At 46.6% G+C, this 23,609-nt stretch overlaps 1 protein-coding gene across 3 annotated transcripts in view; it reads left to right on the top strand.

Moving 5' to 3' along the window:
* LOC141112130 (bestrophin-4-like) overlaps positions 1 to 23,609 on the top strand; it is a 55,399-nt gene that overhangs the window by 4,708 nt on the left and 27,082 nt on the right. For all 3 annotated transcript variants that reach the window (XM_073604609.1, XM_073604606.1, XM_073604607.1), the window contains exons 2-3: positions 5,758 to 5,923; positions 8,495 to 8,589. In XM_073604609.1, coding sequence (XP_073460710.1) covers positions 5,772 to 5,923; positions 8,495 to 8,589 — 247 coding nt within the window. In that variant the 5' untranslated portion in view covers positions 5,758 to 5,771. The remainder of the gene's footprint in view (positions 1 to 5,757; positions 5,924 to 8,494; positions 8,590 to 23,609) is intronic.

Raw genomic sequence — 23,609 nt, 5'->3', positions numbered from 1 at the left:
GGGGCCTTGGGAAATGGTAGTTTACAAAAGATAGCTTGGAAAGAAGTTAACATTGTTTATAATTTCAATTCATTTCAAAGTAAGTCATAAGGACGCTGCATACCTGGCAAGCAGGGCCGGACTGGGAATAAAAACCAGCCCTGGAAATAATTTCATACCAGCCCCATAGAATTTTTATACCAGCCCAACCGCATAACGTCATTATTTTCTTGTTCACAAAAGGGAAAACCATGCATTTTACAGCACATTTGAAGAGCTTATTATATATAGATAAGAGAGACATGGAATTTATAAACAGCACAATTTTTTTACTGGCAAAAATCGTGCCATTTACTGGCACATTTTTTACTGACACTGCAAAAAAATAGGTGCCTAAAATGGCAGTTTTCATTGCAAATATTAATATTTAAGCTATAAACATGTAGCTAAAGCTATTAGCAATGTGTTTAAGTTAAACAAAAGTCAAAAAACATATTTCTCCATTTACATGAAGGTCAGATTAATATAACCCAGCACAGAGTACCCCCATATATCAGGAGGATTCCCCTTTACAGTGCAAGGGAACTCTGACATAAAGGGGAACATTGCAGATCACGATCTAAGCGGGAACTCTGATATAAAAGGGGGGCACTGGTGACCAGAGACCCCACTTATATCAGAGTCCACTGCATTCCATTTACATCAGAGTTCTCACTTACATCCGGGTCTGCAGCATTGCCCTTTACATCAGAGTTCCCCCTTGCACTGCAAGGTGGAATCCTGCAGACTATGATGTAAAGGGGAACTCTGGGAATGTGGAGAGGACTCTGGTGACCAGAGACCACCTTCCGCAGAAAGAAAACACTAAGGTAAGGGGGTTTACTGATATAAGGGGGAAACCTTTATATCAGTGCCCCTTACAATATTGTATTGACACCCCCTCTCAGGCTGGCCTGGCGGCGCTGTCACTGACCTCCTCTCAGGTGCACCATGCAGGGCTCAGTCAGTCAGCTCCAGCTCGGTGGCTCTGGTTTTATACCATAGTTTCCTCTCCACAGTCCATACATGTCTGACTTCTCCCATGACCCCTATCCCTGCGGCAGTCCCACTCTTGACTCCTCTCCGGACTGCAGACGTGATATAAGACAAGAGATGGTCAGAGGCTGCGGATGGTACAGGGGAGGTCAGAATCTGCGGATGGTACAGGGGAGGTCAGAGGCTGCGGATGGTACAGGAGAGGTCAGAGGCTGCGGATGGTACAGGAGAGGTCAGAGGCTGAGGTTGGTACAGAGGAGATCAGAGGCTGCGGATGGTATAGGGGAGGTCAGAGGCTGCGGAGAGGACGACAGGGGAGGTCAGAGGCTGCGGATGGTACAGAGGAGGTCAGAGGCTGCAGATGGTACAGGAGAGGTCAGAGGCTGCGGATGGTACAGAGGAGATCAGAGGCTGCAGATGGTATAGGGGAGGTCAGAGGCTGCGGAGGGGATGACAGGGGAGGTCAGAGGCTGCAGAGGGGACGACAGGGGAGGTCAGAGGCTGCGGAGGGGACGACAGGGGAGGTCAGAGGCTGCGGAGGGGACGACAGGAGGTCAGAGGCTGCAGAGGGGATGACAGGAGGTCAGAGGCTGCGGATAGTACAGGGAAGGTCAGAGGCTGCGGATGGTACAGGGGAGGTCAGAGGCTGCGGATGGTACAGGAGAGGTCAGAGGCTGCGGGTGGTACAGGAGAGGTCAGAGGCTGCGAGTGGTACTGGAGAGGTCAGAGGCTGCGGATGGTACTGGGGAGGTCAGAGGCTGCAGATGGTACAGGGGAGGTCAGAGGCTGCGAGTGGTACAGGGGAAGTCAGAGGCTGCGGATGGTACAGGGGAGGTCAGAAGCTGCGGAGGGGACGACAGGGGAGGTCAGAGGCTGCGGAGGGGACGACAGGGGAGGTCAGCGGCTGCGGAGGGGCAGACAGGGGAGGTCAGCGGCTGCAGAGGGGATGACAGGAGAGGTCAGAGGCTGCGAAGGGGACGGCAGGGGAGGTCAGAGGCTGCAGAGGGGACATCAGGAGAGGTCAGAGGCTGCGGAGGGGACGACAGGAGGTCAGAGGCTGCGGGGTGGACGACAGGAGGTCAGAGGCTGCGGAGGGGACGACAGGAGGTCAGAGGCTGCGGAGGGGAGGACAGGGGAGGTCAGAGGCTGCGGAGGGGATGACAGGGGAGGTCAGAGGCTGCAGAGTGGATGGCAGTGGAGGTCAGAGGCTGCGGAGGGGACCACAGGGGAGGTCAGAGGCTGCGGAGAGGACGACAGGGGAGGTCAGAGGCTGCGGAGGGGACGACAGGGGAGGTCAGAGGCTGCGGAGGGGATGACAGGGAGGTCAGAGGCTGCGGAGGGGACGACAGGGGAGGTCAGAGGCTGCGGAGGGGACGACAGGGGAGGTCAGAGGCTGCGGAGGGGACGACAGGAGGTCAGAGGCTGCGGATGGCACAGGGGAGGTCAGAGGCTGCGGATGGTACAGGGGAGGTCAGAGGTTGCGGATGGTACAGGGGAGGTCAGAGGCTGCAGAAGGTACAGGGGAGGTCAGAGGCTGCGGAAGGTACAGGGGAGGTCAGAGGCTGCGGATGGTACAGGAGAGGTCAGAGGCTGAGAATGGTACAGGGGAGGTCAGAGGCTGCGGATGGTACAGGGGAGGTCAGAGGCTGCGGATGGTACAGGGGAGGTCAGAGGCTGCAGATGGTATAGGGGAGGTCAGAGGCTGCGGAGGGGATGACAGGGGAGGTCAGAGGCTGCAGAGGGGACGACAGGGGAGGTCAGAGGCTGCGGAGGGGACGACAGGGGAGGTCAGAGGCTGCGGAGGGGACGACAGGAGGTCAGAGGCTGCAGAGGGGATGACAGGAGGTCAGAGGCTGCGGATAGTACAGGGGAGGTCAGAGGCTGCGGATGGTACAGGGGAGGTCAGAGGCTGCGGATGGTACAGGAGAGGTCAGAGGCTGCGGGTGGTACAGGAGAGGTCAGAGGCTGCGAGTGGTACTGGAGAGGTCAGAGGCTGCGGATGGTACTGGGGAGGTCAGAGGCTGCAGATGGTACAGGGGAGGTCAGAGGCTGCGAGTGGTACAGGGGAAGTCAGAGGCTGCGGATGGTACAGGGGAGGTCAGAAGCTGCGGAGGGGACGACAGGGGAGGTCAGAGGCTGCGGAGGGGACGACAGGGGAGGTCAGCGGCTGCGGAGGGGCAGACAGGGGAGGTCAGCGGCTGCAGAGGGGATGACAGGAGAGGTCAGAGGCTGCGAAGGGGACGGCAGGGGAGGTCAGAGGCTGCAGAGGGGACATCAGGAGAGGTCAGAGGCTGCGGAGGGGACGACAGGAGGTCAGAGGCTGCGGGGTGGACGACAGGAGGTCAGAGGCTGCGGAGGGGATGACAGGAGGTCAGAGGCTGCGGAGGGGAGGACAGGGGAGGTCAGAGGCTGCGGAGGGGATGACAGGGGAGGTCAGAGGCTGCAGAGTGGATGGCAGTGGAGGTCAGAGGCTGCGGAGGGGACCACAGGGGAGGTCAGAGGCTGCGGAGAGGACGACAGGGGAGGTCAGAGGCTGCGGAGGGGACGACAGGGGAGGTCAGAGGCTGCGGAGGGGATGACAGGGAGGTCAGAGGCTGCGGAGGGGACGACAGGGGAGGTCAGAGGCTGCGGAGGGGACGACAGGAGGTCAGAGGCTGCGGATGGCACAGGGGAGGTCAGAGGCTGCGGATGGTACAGGGGAGGTCAGAGGTTGCGGATGGTACAGGGGAGGTCAGAGGCTGCAGAAGGTACAGGGGAGGTCAGAGGCTGCGGAAGGTACAGGGGAGGTCAGAGGCTGCAGATGGTACAGGAGAGGTCAGAGGCTGAGAATGGTACAGGGGAGGTCAGAGGCTGCGGATGGTACAGGGGAGGTCAGAGGCTGCGGATGGTACAGGGGAGGTCAGAGGCTGTGGATGGTACAGGGGAAGTCAGAGACTGCGGAGGGGACGACAGGGGAGGTCAGAGGCTGCAAAGGGGATGACAGGGGAGGTCAGAGGCTGTGGAGGGGACGACAGGGGAGGTCAGCGGCTGTGGAGGGGACGAAAGGGGAGGTCAGCGGCTGCGGAGGGGACGACAGGGGAGGTCAGCGGCTGCGGAGGGGCAGACAGGGGAGGTCAGAGGCTGCAGAGGGGACGACAGGGGAGGTCAGAGGCCGCGAAGGGGACGACAGGAGAGATCAGAGGGTGCGAAGGGGACGACAGGGGAGGTCAGAGGCTGCGGAGGGGCAGACAGGGGAGGTCAGAGGCTGCAGAGGGGACGACAGGGGAGGTCAGAGGCCGCGAAGGGGACGACAGGAGAGGTCAGAGGGTGCGAAGGGGACGACAGGGGAGGTCAGAGGCTGCGGAGGGGACAACAGGAGAGGTCAGAGGCTGCGGAGGGGATGACAGGAGAGGTCAGAGGCTGCGGAGAGGACGACAGGAGAGGTCAGAGGCTGCAGGGTGGACAACAGGAGGTCAGAGGCTGTGGAGGGGACAACAGGAGGTCAGTGGCTGCGGAGGGGACAACAGGAGGTCAGAGGCAGCTGGTGATACAGGGGAGGTCAGAGGCTGCGGATGGTACAAGGGGAGGTCAGAGGCTGCGGATGGTACAGGAGAGGTCAGAGGCTGCGGATGGTGCAGGAGAGGTCAGAGGCTGCGGATGGTACAGGGGAGGTCAGAGGCTGCAGATGGTACAGGGGAGGTCAGAGGCTGCGGATGGCACAACAGGGGTCAGTGGCTGCGGATGGTACAGGGGAGGTCAGAGGCTGCGGAGGGGACAACAGGGGAGGTCAGAGGCTGCGGAGGGGACAACAGGAGAGGTCAGAGGCTGCGGACGGGATGACAGGAGAGGTCAGAGGCTGTGGAGGGGGTGACAGGAGAGGTCAGAGGCTGCGGGGGGGGACGACAGGAGGTCAGAGGGTGTGGAGGGGCTGACAGGAGGTCAGAGGCTAAGGGGGGCGGACAGGAGGTCAGAGGCTGCAGGGGGGACAGGAGGTCAGAGGCTGCAGGGGGGGGGACAGGAGGTCAGAGGCTGTGGGGGAGGACAGGAGGTCTGAGGCTGCGGGGGAGGACAGGAGGTCCGAGGCTGCGTGGGGGGACGGACAGGAGGTCAGAGGCTGCAGGGGGGACAGGAGGTAGGAGGCTGCGGGGGGACGTAGGAAGAGGCACACACCACCAGACGAGACCTCACTGAACGCTGTAATGCTTTACTTTTAAAAATGGCGCCGCTCTGCGCCATCGTGTCACTGCACATGCGCCCGCCTTTCCGAAAATTGCAGAGCGCGTACGGGCTTTCCCGAGCACGGCTAGCTTCGGAACAGCGTGGCGCCTGCGCAATTGCATGTCGGCCCGGCCCCGCAGCCATATTTTTTTCAGGTGCTGCTGCCCTCACAGCGGCCCCAGGGGCAGCCAGGCAGCCGGTAGGCAAGTCCGGCCCTGCTGGCGAGATCAACAAGTATTTTCTGTACTAGCTGTAGATGTTCTTAGCCTGAATGAAACCTAATGCAACCACTACATCTAAGGACTGGTCACCTGAAATGAATTACATTTTTGGTCTTGGGTTTGGATATACTTTAATCTTCAAAGTATACAAACACTGTAACTATAGGCCCACATCTCCTTCTATCCTCGTACAAGGAGTAGGAGAGTACTTTTTGTAACTTTTGTGATTTGTTTCAGAAAGGTTTTTTGGTAGAAATATTGAGAAAAATGTTCATGTTATCTCTTTGTTTTACATACTATCATAATCACACCACCCAATTAACAGGATGATCTGTAATCATGACGGTCACATACAGCAATCGTGTGGCAGATGCTAAGCTTGGCACTTTCTCTCGGTTGCTCCTTCGCTGGAGAGGCAGCATCTACAAATTATTGTACAGAGAGTTCTTCATCTTCATCGGCTTCTACTTCATTATCAGCGTCACCTACAGGTATCTGACCCATTATGCATTGTGATATAGATTTAATATTGATTTTTTTTTTCTAATGCCCCGTACACATGATCGGACTTACCGACAACAAAACCGTGGATTTTTGGATTTTTGTTCGAAGGATGTTGGCTCCAACTTGTCTTGCATACACGGTCACACAAATGTTGGCCAACAATTACGATCGTAGTGACATACAAGACGTACGTGATATCTCCATTACGAACGCTAGTTATATCTCCGGCTCGTACTTGATTCCGAGCATGCATGGACTTTTGTCCGACAGACTTGTGTACACATGATCGGAAAGTCCGACAACAAACATTTGTTGGCGGAAAATTTGAGAACCTGCTAGCCAACATTTGTTGGCGAAAAGTCCGCCAACAAATGTTCGATGGAGCATACACACGGTTGGACTTTCCGCCAACAAGCTCACATCCAACATTTGTTGTCGGAAAATCCGATCGTGTGTACGGGGCATTAGAATGTATTTCTGTATTTTGTTATTATGTTCACAACTAAAAATTTAAATTGTCATTTTTTTTTTGAAGAAATGGTGAAATGTTAATAATGAATATGTCATATTTGCCATATTTTGGTAGCAGGTGGTGAACGTGAGGCAATTCATTTCTGCTAAAGTCGGCCATAGATGGTTACTTAATATGATAAAAATCTCACCTTCTCCACTGAAATAAGGGTGTAATGACCGATAGTTGAATTGAGGGATACTAAGAACCTTAATAGTCAAGGAGGTTGGGTTCCTTAATCAGGGATGTGTCGGAGTGAATTCAACCTTTTATAACATATTATATGTTAAGAAGGGAAGTGTTTTTTTCCCTTTTTTTTTTTTTTTTGTTGTTGTTGGGTTTTGTTTATTTATTTTTTCTGTTTGTGTTTTTTTCTTCCCCTGAATAGAATACTTTGAGATGTGTATATAGAATCTTTGATATTATGCAAATGTCACATATGGACATATGTTTTTGTCTTTATTTGATTGTTATGTTGAATCTCAATTAAAAAAAAATTAATAATAATAATAATAATAATAAAAAAAAGCCGGCCATAGATGGTCTAAATTAGCAGAAGAGATTCAAACCATCCATGGTCAGGCTGATTGTATCCAAGTCGATCCTGCAACCTGTGGTTGCAGGAAAGAAAATCGCATCATCTATGGCCTGCCTAATGCCTGGTACACACTAGCATTTTTTTTTTGTGTTCAACCCAGCGTTCTGAACTAGTAAAAATGAATGAGCTCAGGAGGAACCACTGTATTAACAATCCATTGTTAGAACAGCGATCTCTCCCGCTGAGCTATTGGGTTCTGACAGGGGGGCGCCACTTGCCAGAACACACTGCTAAGCACTCTCAGCCGTTGGCTGAAAGCACTAATCAGATGCCAATCCGCAGACCTTTTTCAGTCATACCCCCTCTGTCGGACCGGCTGCCATACACTTGAGCCTGAATGTTGGTTGGTTTCTACTGAACTGGACGATGCCGCCTGATATTCAGCCCGTTTGTATGGCCCTTAGGTTATTTACCTGCAATGCTGTGGTAGCCTCACTAGTCTGGTGCAATTTGACCTCTTGCTGTTTAGTTCTCTTTATGGTACACACAACTGAAAGAGTCAAGAGACACCAATCTTCCCATTTCTAGCTCTTCTAGGCTCCTATAGATTTTCTGTATAGAGGGAGTATCAGCGAGTGAGCAGCCACCGCTGGGCTTTCTTATCAGGAAGCCTAATGTGCTAATCAATGGAAAAAAATATCAATTGATAAAACAAATTATAAATAAATAAAATTGACTGAAATCATTATAGTTTCCAATCAAACCTAACTTTTTGGGTAGAGACATTTTGTAGTCAATCATCTTCAAACTAAAACTAATACTGATGCAGAACATAGTTAAAAAATATTAGAAAAATAGTTAGAAATCAAAAATTGTTTTAGATAAAAACATGTAAATCCAATGATTCATCCACTCCTCCAAGTCCCTCCTAAGACTGGTTTATAAACCAGTGATAAGATGACACTATAGAGCAGTGGCGGATGGTGCTCAGAATTCTTTGGGGGGCGCAAACAAACTGAAAAAATTAAACTGTTAGCAATGTATAACTGTAAATAGCCATTTATCAGGTGATTATGTATCATTACTGCTAGATAAAACTGTGCCCATCAATTGCAGCCGCACTGTGCCCATAAAGATTCAGCCTCACTGTGCTCTTGATCGATCAACTTGGGTACACTTAGCCTGTCCATACATAATTCGAACCATCTATGACCGGCTTAAGGATAATGGGTTTTTCCAACTTTTAAGACACAAAGGCTCCCTTCTTCTATACAGTCATAATAATTAGCTGCTAGTTCATTATTAACAATGATAGAATAAGCAAATACATTTCAAACATTTACAGTCTGTGACATTGTTAGAATACAATGGTTTTATAAATGGGGATGAGTAATAAAAAAGATTTTGCAAGAACCGGTTGCTACCACAATTTAAGTTACTGTTATTATTAATGAGTCACCTCCACTGGTCACCAAGGCATGGTAAAGACCTCTTTCATTTGTTTTGCAGGCTTCTTCTCAATGCACAACAGAGGATTTACTTTGAGCAGTTGGCACTTTACTGTAACAACTATGCAGAGCTGATTCCAGTGTCGTTTGTCCTAGGTAACACATAAATTATTCTTCACATCCCCTATTTGTATAATATTGACTATGATACATTCTCATATGTTACACAAGCACATTATAAAGAGTCTGCCTAAAGGGGAGTTAAGGTCACAGTGTACAATACAACCTGACTATACAAGCTTAGTACAATCAACTTTAGATTTGCCAAAACTAAATAATATGAGGACCTGCCTAATCTATTCAATCAATCTGCATACAATCCGGCATGTCTACATGCAGGGCACCGGATGCATGGATTCCAATGTTTTTTTTTTTTTTTAAGCACATGATTAGAGCCTCAAGCTTTAATTGGTTTAAAAAAAAGGGTGGGCTTGAGCCCACCAAGTTGTGTGACAATAGCAAATTATTATTCCATATTGTTTTCCTGCTTCTCCTCCCCGTGATTGGCCGAGAGGAGAAGCGATCGTATTGGCCGGCCAGGGGGGGGGGGGGGATGTTCAGGAAGATCTGGGACTCGGGAGATGGCCGCCCAGAGCGATCTCTCAGTGTCTCAGTGCTCTGCATCGGCGCCGATTGAAAGCCCGACCGCGTAAGTACCACCCGCGGGGGGGTGTAGTAGTTCTCATGCGGTCCCTTCCCCCGACTGGAGCACCAGCTGCCACTGGTTAGTAGATCTAAAGGAGTTTGTACAATCAGATCATAAGATGCGTGGTGAGCTTTACAGAGATGGGCACTATAACTGATGATTACATGTGCTGGCAGATAGGATATCACTGCACATCCATGACATACAATGGACCTCTATGAGATCCTGTTTTAGTAGTGGGGACTTACCATTTCAATTACTATAAACAGGTAGAAGGGCCCGACACAAGACAATGGCAGAATGTGGGAAACCCTTATGCCACGTACACACGGTCGGACTTTCCGATGGAATATGTGTGATCGGAGCTTGTTGTCAGAAATTGCGACCGTGTGTGGGCTCCATCTGACTTTTTCCATCGGAATTTCCGACACACAAAGTTTGAGAGCAGGCTATAAAATTTTCCGACAACAAAATCCGTTCACGTAAATTCCCACCGTGTGTGGACAATTCCGACGCACAAAGTGCCACGCATGCTCAGAATAAATTTAGAGGCAAAAGCTATTGGCTACTGCCCCGTTTATAGTCCCGACGTACGTGTTTTACGTCACCGCGTTCAGAACGATCGGATTTTCTGCCAACTTTGTGCGACCGTGTGTATGCAAAACAAGTTTGAGCCAACATCCGTCGGAAAAAAATGATGGATTTTGTTGTCGGAATGTCCGATCGTGTGTACAGGGCATTACAGTGTTACTACATGGTGAGGTCTCTCCCAGACACCTAGCCCTATGTCTGTCACAAATCTTTTTTAGGATCTTTTTTAGGATCCAGTAAAATATCATTGGATTCATCAGCTATGGAATGCCTAGTTTTATATGATTGCTTTCAATCTTGTAATCATTGAGACTGTGGGAAGATCATTTCATGTCAATGGCTGGTCTTATGGACTTGTATGGCATTCTAATATTGCTCTTTCAGCTTATAAAACTCTGTTTAGTCATATTTGCATATTACATTCATTTATGATTACAGCTATTGCTACATCGGTTCATGTTATAATCAGATCTTTCCTGTTCTTTTGTTTTCACGCTATTTCTGATCTCTAAATAACACCATTGTAGCATACATTATACTTATCACATGTGTAATTGTCATTACCGGGTTGTGTAAGCAAACTATGGTTCTTGGTAAACACTGCTGCCTACACATGAATGAGAGGTTTAAACAGGTTTAAAATCAGATTATGGTCTTAACAATGTTTAATGATGCTGTTCTGCATGAAAGAATATTTACAGCTTCTGGATATTTGTGCTATGTACTCACAGTGCTTGTGTCTGCTTGTATACGGATTATAGGTCACATAAGCTATACAACATATCATTATTAGCAAAAAGTGATGAAAGCTTTGTCCATGATCGCAGAGATAAATGTGCTAACAACTATAAGCTTGCATATAAAGGATCACTACCTCACCTATGATAAAGAGACTATCCTATAATAATAATTTTTTCTAGCATGTTGTTGTTATCACTTTTATGAATCCTGCTAGTTTCCCATTTATTGCAAAGGCTATCCAAAGCCATTTTTTTAGTTTTTGGTATAGTGAGGCCTCATGCACACTGGACGCTTTTTGACGTTTTTACAGCAGCTGTTTTTGGCTGTAAATGTTTTTTTCTACAGTCATTAAACTCTCCATCATGTTATCCTATGTGTCCATGCACACATAGGCTGTTATCAGCAGTTTTGGGCAGTGGCGTTTTTGAGCAGTAAAAAAACCCCCAAAACGAATGGGTTCTGAGAGATGTTTTTCAGCTGTAAAAACGCTCTGACGCTGATAAGTGTCAATAAATGTTCAAAAACGCCGCTCACCAGCGGTTTTTAACGTTTTTGATCCATTGAAAAAAAAAATAATAATTTTTTTCTTAAAAAAAAAGACACGCTAAAACTCTAAAAAACGCTATTGCAAAAACGTTGAAAAAAGTTTAAAGACTCACTGCAAAGCTACTGATGTTTTTATAACGTTATATAACTTCCAGTGTGCATGAGGCCTTAAAGTGGAGTTGCACCCCAAAAAAAAAAAAAATTAATCAATGTGCTTAAAAAATAAAAAAAAAAACATTTGGAGAAATTTTTTTTTTTTTACTCACCTCTAAATGCCTGTTACTAGGGGGTCCCTCGTAGTCTGCCCCCTTCAGCGCCTGGGCTCCTGACGTCACTTCCCTCAGCGCAGGAAGGGAGATCACCTCTCCCCCCTCCCTCTAGGCAATCATCTGGGAGACGTGACAGGTCCCAGATGATTGCGCGGCCAGTCACGGCACGCGGCTCGCGCATGCGCAGTGGGTGCCCGGCTGTGAAGCCACAGCCAGGCGCCCACAGTTAAAATGCTGACGCCGTCGAGCGGAGGGGGAGACGAGCGGGGCTTCGATCCCCCGCATCGCTGGATCCTGGGACAGGTAAGTGTCCGATTATTAAAAGTCAGCAGCTGCAGTATTTGTAGCTGCTGACTTTTATTTTTTTTTTATAATGGGAACTCCGCTTTAAAGACTTAGTCCTCGTACACACGGTACGAAAATCAGAAGCTAAAGTCTGAAGATGAGCTGTCTGTGGATTTTCGGATCGTTAGTACATTGCATTCGACAGACGATTTGTCTATTACAAAAAGACAAAAGCTGGATGGGAAGGTTATAAAATTTTTGTTGTATGTGAACTCAACATCTGATTTTTGGATGGTCAGTACAGAAATCCGTCACACAAAAGTCGAATGTACAACCACGCATGCTCGGAATCAAGGAACGACTAGGAAGGGTTCGGTCTTGTAAACTACTGCTCGTAATCTAGAATTAACATTCGTGACGCGGCAATTGATGAAATGTCGAAATGCAGCGCACATTCTCATCTTCTTTAATGGGATAATAATGAAGCTGCTTTGCTGGTGATACTGATGTAGTTATGCCAAACATACTTTAAAAGGCATTTGTTTTGTACAATTTGAAAATCAACGCTCACCAAAATTCTACTAACTTCTACTAACACGAAGGGGCCCAAAGGGTGGCGCTTGAGAAATGAACTTCCTCTTTATACTCTCATAGTACGTCACTATATTCGTGGTTTGTCAAACGATAATTTGCGGATAGTCAGTATGCTAGACAAAATCCTACAACAATGGAAACGTGTGTACGAGGCCTTAGGCTGGCCATACATTATACAATTTTCTTGTACAACTTTTCTTTAGATTTACCAAAACTATATAATATGAGGTCAAACCTAAACACTGTAAAAGTGTGTATGCAATCAGGCAGGCCCTTGCAATACATTGAAGGTAAATCTAAAGGAAATTGAATAAGAAAACTGTATAGTGTATGCATACCTCCCAACATTTTGAGATGGGAATAAGGGACACCTACTAGCAAATGTATGTAGGCATAGGACATGCCCCTTGCCACGCCCCCTTAAAGGAGAGTTAAAAAAAAAAAGGTTAATTAAATCCACAAGGCCTTTTTTTTTACTACCATTATTCCTTTATATTGGCTTTAAAAATTTACAAATGCAGCAATTTAGAATTTGGATGAAAGGTTTAGCTCTGGGATACAGGTTTTGAAGGACAAAAAGAAAACTGTATAGATCAGATCAAAATGAGGGACAAATGAGGGGCAAAGAGGGACAGAGGGACATTGCTCCAAATCAGGGATAGTCCCTCCAAATCAGGGACAGTTGGGAGCTTTGTGTATGGCCAGCCTCAGTCAGTTTTTTTTTTGCTTGTCTGGATCCCTACTGGGGCTCGGCCCTCCCTATTAGTCCTGGTGATTATTGTCACTGAGACAGAAAGCCATAAGAAAGACAAAATTTACAGTTGTGACTGGAACAAGAATAAAGGGGGAATCGTTGGAGACATCTATTCCATTGACAGCTGTCTAAGAAAAGATTGCCCTTTACTTTGCAGAGATTTTCTCTTAATTCTCATTATGACTTCAAGACAAGACATGAGGAGAAATCTCCCCAGTGGAACACAAACAGTAAAACACTGGATTTTAACCATTTTCCACTATCCAAAACAACAAAAAAGATTTTGTTTGGGTATTCTTTAAAATACATCTCGCACAAACCTGAGCATTGGCCCCTGTATTGGTCTTGATGATGTCAGGATCCTAGACCACTGGTTCAGGGGGCAGAAGACACAGCAGGTGGTGTTCCCCAAGACCTAAATGAGCAAATAACTCTTGCAGTGTGGACACTAGGGATGAGCCCGATGTTCAAGTCGAACGTAAGTTCGATTCGAACATCAGGTGTTCGCCTGTTCGCCGAATAGCAAACAATTTGGGTTGCTCGCGGCGAATTCGAAAGCCGCGGAACACCCTTTAAAAGTCTATGGGAGAAATCAAAAGTGCTTATTTTAAAGGCTTATATGCATGATATTGTCATAAAAAGTGTTTGGGGACCCGGGTCCTACCCCAGGGGACATGTATCAATGCAAAAAAAAGTTTTAAAAACGGCCGTTTTTTCAGGAGCAGTGATTTTACTAATGCTTAAAGTGAAACAATAAAGAGAAATATTCTTTTAAATTTCGTACCTGGGGGGTGTCTATAGTATGCCTGTAAAATGGCACATGTTTCCCGTGTTTAGAACAGTCTGACAGCAAAATGACATTTCTAAAGGAAAAAAAGTCATTTAAAAGTACTCGCGGCTATAATGAATTGTCTATGGGAGAAATCAAAAGTGCTACTTTTAAAGGCTTTTTTGCATGGTATTGTCATAAAAAGTATTTGGGGACCCGGGTCCTGCCCCAGGGGACATGTATCAATGCAAAAAAAAGTTTTAAAAACATCATTTTTTTCAGGAGCAGTGATTTTAATAATGCTTAAAGTGAAACAATAAAAGTGAAATATTCCTTTAAATTTTGTACCTGGGAGGTGTCTATAGTATGCCTGTAAAGTGGCACATTTTTCCCGTGTTTAGAATAGTCCCTGCACAAAATGACATTGCTAAAGGAAAAAAAGTCATTTAAAAATACTTGCGGCTATAATGAATTGTCGGTCCTGGCAATACAGATAAAAGAAGTCATTGAAAATAACAGCATGGGATCTCCTCAGTCCATTACCAGGCCCTTTGGGTCAGGTATGAATATTAAGGGGAACCCCGAACCAGAATTTAAAAAAAAATTGCGTGGGGTCCCCCCAAATTCCATACCAGCCCTTCAGGCCCAGGCCCTGGATTTTAAGGGGAACCCCGCACCAAAATTTAAAAAAAAAATGGCGTGGGGGTCCCCCCAAAAATCCACACCAGACCCTTATCCGAGCACGCAACCTGGCAGGCCACAGAAAAAGAGGGGGGATGAGAGAGCGCCCCCCCTCCTGAATCATACCAGGCCACATGCCCTCAACATGGGGAGGATGCTTTGGGGTAGCCCCCCAAAGCACCTTGTCCCCATGTTGATGAGGACAAGGTCCTCATCCCCACAACCCTTGCCCGGTGGTTGTGGGGGTCTGCGGGCAGGGGGGCTTATCGGAATCTGGAAGCCTCCTTTAACAAGGGGACCCCCAGATCCCAACCTCCCCCCCTGTGTGAAATGGTAACAGGGTACAAATGTGCCCCTACCATTTCACAAAAAAAGTGTCAAAAGTGTCTCGCTCCGCCGACGGACCGAAAAAGAAAACAAACAACAAAGCCGCAACCAACCCGCCTCCATGGGAGGCCCCAGCCATATGACGCGTCTTCGATTTGACAGTTCTTTTATAACTGGGGGCGGGGCAACACAGTGACATAAAACAGGTGGCCCCGCCCCCCTCTGACGCCCCGGGAAAGCCATAGGGAAGTCCCCGTGCATCAGAGAGGGGGCGGGATCACCCGGGAATGTCACCGTGTGGCCCCGCCCTCAGTTATAAAAGAACTGTCAAAGCGAAGACACGTCATACGGCGGGTGCCTCCCATGGAGGCGGGATGGTCACAGCTTTGGTTTTTTTTTTCTTTTTCAGTCCGTCGGCGGAGCGAGAGAAGAAGACTTCGTGGGACAATTTTTTATTTTTTAATAAAGGACTTGTCCCAAGCCATGTCTTGTCATTTGTTCCATTTTGAGACTTTTTTTGTGAAATGGTAGGGGTACATTTGTACCCGTTACCATTTCACACAGGGGAGGAGGCCAAGATCTGGGGGTCCCCTTGTTAAAGTGGGGGTTCCAGATTCCGATAAGCCCCCCGCCCACAGACCCCCACAACCACCGGGCAAGGGTTTTGGGAATGAGGCCCTTGTCCCTATCAACATGGGGACAAGGTGCTTTGGGGGACTACCCCAAAGCACGCTCCCCATGTTGAGGGCATGTGGCCTGGTACGGTTCAGGAAGGGGGAGCGCTCTCTCGCCCCCCCTCTTTTCCTGCGGCCTGCCAGGTTGCATGCTCGGATAACGGTCTGGTATGGATTTTTTGGGGGGACCCCCACGCCATTTTTCTTTTAAATTTTGGCGCAGGGTTCCCCTTCACCACTTGCCGACCGGGCCATAGCCGAAAGACGGCTACAGCGCGGTCGGCTAGTTCTGGGTGGACGTCCATGGACGTCCTCCCAGAATACTGCTCTCGCGCGCCCCCTGGGGTGCGCACCCGAGAACTTCCGTGACCGCCGGGTCCAGAGGACCCGGCGCATCACGGATCACGGTAAACGGTCAAATGACGGAGCGATCACATGTCAACAGACCGGCGTCATGTTATGACGCCGGTTCCTCCCTCCCCTCTCTGTACCGATCGGTACAGTGTGAGGGGAGAGGGGGAGGGATCGGATGGCAGCACCGCTGTGGGCTGCATGTGTAGTGCCCACAGCGGTGCTCAGTGACAATTGTAGTCACATCCATCCATCCCTCCATGCTCAGCCATCCCTGCATAATACCCTGCAATACTCTACATAATACCCCGCAATACTCTGCATAATACCCCGCAATACTCTGCATAATACCCTGCAATACTCTGCATAATACCCTGCAATACTCTGCATAATACCCCGCAATACTCTGCATTATACCACGCAATACTCTGCAATATACCCGGCACTACTCTGCAATATACCCGACAATACTCTGCAATATACCCGGCACTACTCTGCAATATACCCGGCACTACTCTGCAATATACCCGACAATACTCTGCAATATACCCGGCACTACTCTGCAATATACCCGGCACTACTCTGCAATATATCCGGCACTACTCTGCAATATACCCAGCAATATACCCTGCAATATACCCTGCACTACTCTGCAATATACACAGCAATACTCTGCAATATACCCAGCACTACTCTGCAATATACCCCGCAATACTCTGCAATATACCCAGCAATATACCCTGCAATATACCCTGCACTACTCCGCAATACTCTGCAATATACCCGGCACTACTCTGCAATATACCCAGCAATACTCTGCAATATACCCTGCAATATACCCTGCACTACTCCGCAATACTCTGCAATACCCCGCAATACTCCGCAATTTTCCCGCCCACAGTCATATGACGTCCTTGACTTTGTGCGGGGATATCTGAATGATGGTTGCAGCTACAGGCATCATTCAGATATCAGCTTTTTTAGCCGGCGATTTCCTACACCATAAGAATGATCATAGCGGCTGTTCCACTGCTTGATCGTTCTTATGGGAGGCGAGAGGGGACGCCCCCCCCCCTTCCCGCCACCCTCCGGTGCTTCTACCGACTCACCGCTACGATCGAAGCCAAGATCGTTTTTTTTTTTTTTTTTATTTCAGGCACAGCCTAGAGGTGAGATGTGAGGTCTTATTGACCCCATATCTCACTGTAAAGAGGACCTGTCATGCCATATTCCTATTACATGGGTGTTTACATCAGAAATTTTTTTGGGGGGGAAAAAGTGTCAAACTAAGATAAATAAAGTAAAATAAACAATAAAAAAAAAAAAAAAAAATTTTTAAAGCGCCCATGTCCGTGTGCTCGCATGCAGAAGCGAACACATACGTAAGTCCCGCCCACATATGAAAACGGTGTTCAAACCACACATGTGAGGTATCACTGCGAACGTTGGAGCGAGAGCAATAATTTTGGCCCTAGACCTCCTCTGTAATTCAAAACATGTAACCAGTAAAAAATTTTAAAGCGTCACCTATGGAGACTTTTAAGTAGTGACGTTTGGCACCATTCCACGAGAGTGTGCAATTTTGAAGGGTGACATGTTAGGTATCTATTTACTCAGCGTAACTTCATCTTTCACATTATGCAAAAACATTGGGCTAACTTTACTGTTTTTTGGTTTTTTTTAAAGCACAAAACTGTTTTTTTTTCCCAAAAAAAGCGTTCTAAAAATTGCTGCGCAAATACCGTGCGAGATAAAAAGTTGCAACAACCGCCATTGTATTCTCTAGGGTCTTTGCTTAAAAAAATATATATATAATGTTTTGGGGTTCTATGTAATTTTCTAGCAAATAAATTATTATTTTTACATGTAGGAGAGAAATATAAGACTTGGCCTGGGTGCTCCAGAACGCCTGGAGGTACTCCCTGCATGTTGGGCCTCTGTATGTGGCCACGCTGTGTAAAGGTCTCACACATGTGGTATCGCCGTACTCGGGAGTAATAGCAGAATGTGTTTTGGGGTGTAATTTGTGGTATGCATATGCGGTGTGTGAGAAATAACCTTCTAATATGACAATTTTGTGAAAAAAAAAAAAGAAAAAAAAAATCTTGATTTTGCAAAGAATTGTGGGAAAAGATGACAATTTCAAAAAAACTAATCATGCATCTTTCTAAATACCTTGGAATGTCTTCTTTCCAAGTAGGGGTCATTTGGCAGGTATTTGTGCTTTTCTGCCATGTTAGGGTCTCAAGAAATTAGGTAGGCCATCAGTACTTCAGGTGTGATCAATTTTCAGATATTGGCACCATAGCTTTTGGACTCTCTAACATTCACAAAGACCAAATAATATACACCAAGTTGTACTTATTTTTACCAAAGATATGTAGCAGTATAAATTTTGGCCAAAATTTACGAGGAAAAATTACTAATTTGCTAAATTTTATAACAGAAACAAAGAAAAATTCATTTTTTTACCAAATTTTCAGTCTTTTTTCTTTTATAGCGCAAAAAATAAAAAACCCAACGGTGATTAACCACTTCAGCCCCGGAAGGATTTACCCCCTTCCTGACCAGAGCACTTTTTACAATTCGGCACTGCGTCGCTTTAACTGCTAATTGCGCGGTCATGCAATGCTGTACCCAAACGAAATTTGCGTCCTTTTCTTCCCACAAATAGAGCTTTCTTTTGATAGTATTTGATCACCTCTGCCGTTTTTATTTTTTGCGCTATACACGGAAAAAGACCGAAAATTTTGAAAAAAAATGATATTTTCTACTTTTTGTTCTAAAAAAAATCCAATAAACTCAATTTTAGTCATACATTTAGGCCAAAATGTATTCGGCCACATGTCTTTGGTAAAAAAAATGTCAATAAGTGTATATTTATTGGTTTGCGCAAAAGTTATAGCGTCTACAAACTAGGGTACATTTTCTGGAATTTACACAGCCTTTAATTTATGACTGCCTATGTCGTTTCTTGAGGTGCTAAAATGGCAGGGCAGTACAAAACCCCCACAAATGACCCCATTTTGGAAAGTAGACACCCCAAGGAATTTGCTGAGAGGCATGTTGAGCCCATTGAATATTCATTTTTTTTGTCCCAAGTGATTGAACAATGACAAAAAAAAAAAAAAAAAATTACAAAAAGTTGTCACTAAATGATATATTGCTCACACAGGCCATGGGCATATGTGGAATTGCACCCCAAAATACATTTAGCTGCTTCTCCTGAGTATGGGGATACCACATGTGTGGGACTTTTTGGGAGCCTAGCCGCGTACGGGGCCCCGAAAACCAATCACTGCCTTCAGGATTTCTAAGGGCGTACATTTTTGATTTTACTCCTCACTACCTATCACAGTTTTGAAGGCCATAAAATGCCCAGATGACATAAAACCCCCCCAAATGACCCCATTTTGGAAAGTAGACACCCCAAGCTATTTGCTTTGAGGCATGTTGAGTCCATGGAATATTTTATATTTTGACACAAGTTGCGGGAAAGTGACAAATTTTTTTTTTTTTTTTTTTTTTTTGCACAAAGTTGTCACTAAATGATATATTGCTCACACAGGCCATGGGCATATGTGGAATTGCACCCCAAAATACATTTAGCTGCTTCTCCTGAGTACGGGGATACCACATGTGTGGGACTTTTTGGGAGCCTAGCCGCGTACGGGGCCCCGAAAACCAATCACTGCCTTCAGGATTTCTAAGGGCGTACATTTTTAATTTTACTCCTCACTGCCTATCACAGTTTCGGAGGCCATGGAATGCCCAGGTGGCACAAACCCCCCCCAAATGACCCCATTTTGGAAAGTAGACACCCCAAGCTATTTGCTGAGAGGCATGGTGAGTATTTTGCAGCTCTCATTTGTTTTTGAAAATAAAGAAAGACGAGAAAAAACATTTTTTTTTTTTCTTTTTTCAATTTTCAAAACTTTGTGACAAAAAGTGAGGTCTGCAAAATACTCACTATACCTCTCATCAAATAGCTTGGGGTGTCTACTTTCCAAAATGGGGTCATTTGGGGTTTTTTTTTGCCACCTGGGCATTCCATGGCCTCCGAAACTGTGATAGGCAGTGAAGAGTGAAATCAAAAATTTACGGCCTTAGAAAGCCTGAAGGCAGTGATTGGTTTTCGGGGTCCCGTACGCGGCTAGGCTCCCAAAAAGTCTCACACATGTGGTATCCCCGTACTCAGGAGAAGCAGCAGAATGTATTTTGGGGTGTAATTTCACATATTCCCATGGCATGTTTGAGCAATATATCATTTAGTGACAACTTTGCGCAAAAAAAAATTAAAAAAATAAAAAATTGTCTCTTTCCCGCAACTTGTGTCACAATATAAATTATTCCATGGACTCAACATGACTCTCAGCAAATAGCTTGGGGTGTCTACTTTCCAAAATGGGGTCATTTGGGGGGGTTTTGAACTGTCCTGGCATTTTATGCACAACATCTAGAAGCTTATGTCACACATCACCCACACTTCTAACCACTTGAAGACAAAGCCCTTTCTGACACTTATTGTTTACATAAAAAAATAATTTTTTTTTGCAAGAAAATTACTTTGAACCCCCAAACATTATATATTTTTTTTAAAGCAAATGCCCTACAGATTAAAATGGTGGGTGTTTCATTTTTTTTTTTCACACAGTATTTGCGCAGCGATTTTTCAAACGCATTTTTTGGGGAAAAAACACACTTTTTTACATTTTAATGCACTAAAACACACTATATTGCCCAAATGTTTGATGGAATAAAAAAGATGATCTTAGGCCGAGTACATGGATACCAAACATGACATGCTTTAAAATTGCGCACAAACGTGCAGTGGCGACAAACTAAATACATTTTTAAAAGCCTTTAAAAGCCTTTACAGGTTACCACTTTAGATTTACAGAGGAGGTCTACTGCTAAAAATACTGCCCTCGATCTGACCTTCGCGGCGATACCTCACATGCATGGTGCAATTGCTGTTTACATTTGACGCCAGACCGACGCTTGCGTTCGCCTTAGCGCGAGAGCAGGGGGGACAGGGGTGCTTTTTTTTTTTTTTTTTTTTTTTTCCTTTATTATTATTATTTTTTTATCTTATTTTTAAACTGTTCCTTTCATTTTTTTTTTTTTAATCATTTTTATTGTTATCTCAGGGAATGTAAATATCCCCTATCATAGCAATAGGTAGTGACAGGTACTCTTTTTTGCAAAAATTGGGGTCTATTAGACCCTAGATTTCTCCTCTGCCCTCAAAGCATCTGACCACACCAAGATCGGTGTGATAAAATGCTTTCCCAATTTCCCAATGGCGCTGTTTACATCCGGCGAAATCTAAGTCATAAAATGCTCGTAGCTTCCGGTTTCTTAGGCCATAGAGATGTTTGGAGCCACTCTGGTCTCTGATCAGCTCTATGGTCAGCTGGCTGAATCACCGGCTGCATTTTCAGGTTCCCTGTTGAGACAGGAGAGCCAGAGAAAAACACGGAAGACGTTGGGGGGGGAGGGGCATTCCCTCCCACTGCTTGTAAAAGCAGTCTAGAGGCTAATTAGCCGCTAGGATTGCTTTTACATGAAAGCCGACCGCTGGCTGAAAAGAATGATACCAAGATGATACCTAAACCTGCAGGCATCATTCTGGTATAACCACTCAAAGTCGTGAATGGCGTACCTGAAGACAAAAAAATGGTTAACAATAAAGCACAGTAAACGGTAAGGTATAAAAAATTGCATACCTGAAAAGCAAACATGATAAAACATAACAACAATAAAACATTGCAGAATAGAATACAGTAAAAAAGAACAGAACAATAGAGAGAGAGAAAGAACAATAAAACGACAACTATTTTTTTTTTTATTTTATATTTTTGTATGTGTTTTTTTTTTTTTTTTTTTTTACACTTTTTTTTGTAACTAACTTTTATAACTGTAACCGGTTCCAGGTTCGGGTCTCTCAAAATGCGATGGCATCTTGGGAGACCCTGTGAAAGTGTGCCTAGTCTGTGCAATGCTGTACCCTACGCTAATACTCAACTAGTGAATGGTAGTGTTCAAAACATTCACCAATGCAAAGACCAGGATTGTCAGGACAGGAGGGACAATAATAGCGGGTGTCACGCCTATATCCGCGCTTGCTGCAGACACGACATCTTTTTTGGGGGGGTTCGTTGGGTAGGGGTACTCGGGAGGACATAAAGAAAATGCCTCTCATGCAGCCGACTGCATTTGGTTGGGGATGTGAATGGGGGAAGTACGGGCGCTGCAGAAGTGGTGGGTTCCCAATTAGGATTGGCGAATGCAGCAGGAAGGGCACTATGGACACGACGGGCCTGTGTTTGTCTTCTTGGTGGCAGCGGGACACTACTTGTGCTTGTCACCTCACCAGCTTGAACTGCACTTATGGGACTCGCCACGTCACCAAGTGTTACTGCAGTGCTGGTTTGACTACAACCGGGGTGTACTAGGCCGCTGGGGCTTGCCAGTTCACCAAAACGCTACCAAAAAAACTGTTAGCGATCGCAAGGATCAGGCCTGACTCTGCGAACGCTGCAGTTATGCGTTTAGTGTTTTGTAAGTGTCAGTGATCGATCGATACTGCACTTGGGTGGGCTGGGCTGGGCCGGGTGGAGGGGCAAAACGCAGGTGCTAGCAGGTATCTGGGCTGATCCCGCTAACACTGCGTTTGTGGGAACCCTAAACTGCTGGGGACGCTAGTATAGATCTGATCAGATCAGATATTGATCCGATCAGATACTATACCACTAAGGGAGGCGTATGCTGCGTGCGTGGGTGTTAGCGGTACTGGCGCTAATCTGACGCTGCCTGGGGCTGGTGCTTGCCAGTTCACCAAAACGCTACCAAAAAAACTGTTAGCGATCGCAGGGATCAGGCCTGACTATGCGAACGCTGCAGTTATGCGTTTAGTGTTTTGTAAGTGACAGTGATCGATCGATACTGCACTTGGGTGGGCCGGGCAGAGGGGCAAAACGCAGGTGCTAGCGGGTATCTGGGCTGATCCCGCTAACACTGCGTTTTCGGGAACCCTAAACTGCTGGGGACGCTAGTATAGATCTGATCAGATCAGATATTGATCCGTACAGATACTATACCACTAAGGGAGGCGTATGCTGCGTGCGTGGGTGTTAGCGGTACTGGCGCTAATCTGACGCTGCCTGGGGCGACGCATATCACCGCCGGGCGACCGGGGGGCTAAACCTTTATTCGGTAATAAACGGCGGGTGCCCTGACACTATAAAAAATAAACAAACTAACCAGCGTCACCGTAACAGTTATACGGTGATCAGTGGTGAAAGGGTTAACTAGGGGGCAATCAAGGGGTTAAAACATTTATTAGGTAGTATATGGGGGTCCCTGTCGCTATAAAACGCTGACGGCGAACCTAAATATTTACGTTCCTAACTAGCGTCACCAGCGACACTAATACAGCGATCAGAAAAATGATCGCTTAGTGACACTGGTGACAGGGGGTGATCAAGGGGTTAAAACTTTATTAGGGGGGGTTAGGGGGGTATCCTAGACCTAAAGGGGGGTAATACTACCTGCCCTAACACTGTAACTGTCACAAACTGACACTATGCAGTAATCAGAAAAAAAAAAAAAAAAAAAAAAAAAAAATACTGCTAATGTCAGTTTGTGACAGGGGGGGGGGGTGATTGGGGGGGGATCGGGGGGCGATCGGGGGGGGATCGGGGGTGTAAGGTATGCCTGGCATGTTCTACTGTGTGTGTGTGTGTGTTGTGTGCACTTACATGTCTTCTCTCCTCGGCGCTGGACGGAAACTGCCGAGCCGAGGAGAGATGACATCACATCCTCTGCCTGTGTGAAACTACACACAGGCAGGGGAGGATTCCTATTGGCTGGGAGCGATCGCGAG

This window comes from Aquarana catesbeiana, linkage group LG11, assembly GCF_042186555.1.
Source record: "Aquarana catesbeiana isolate 2022-GZ linkage group LG11, ASM4218655v1, whole genome shotgun sequence".
NCBI lineage: Eukaryota > Metazoa > Chordata > Amphibia > Anura > Ranidae > Aquarana > Aquarana catesbeiana.
This window is presented reverse-complemented; position numbering and strand designations above follow the sequence as displayed.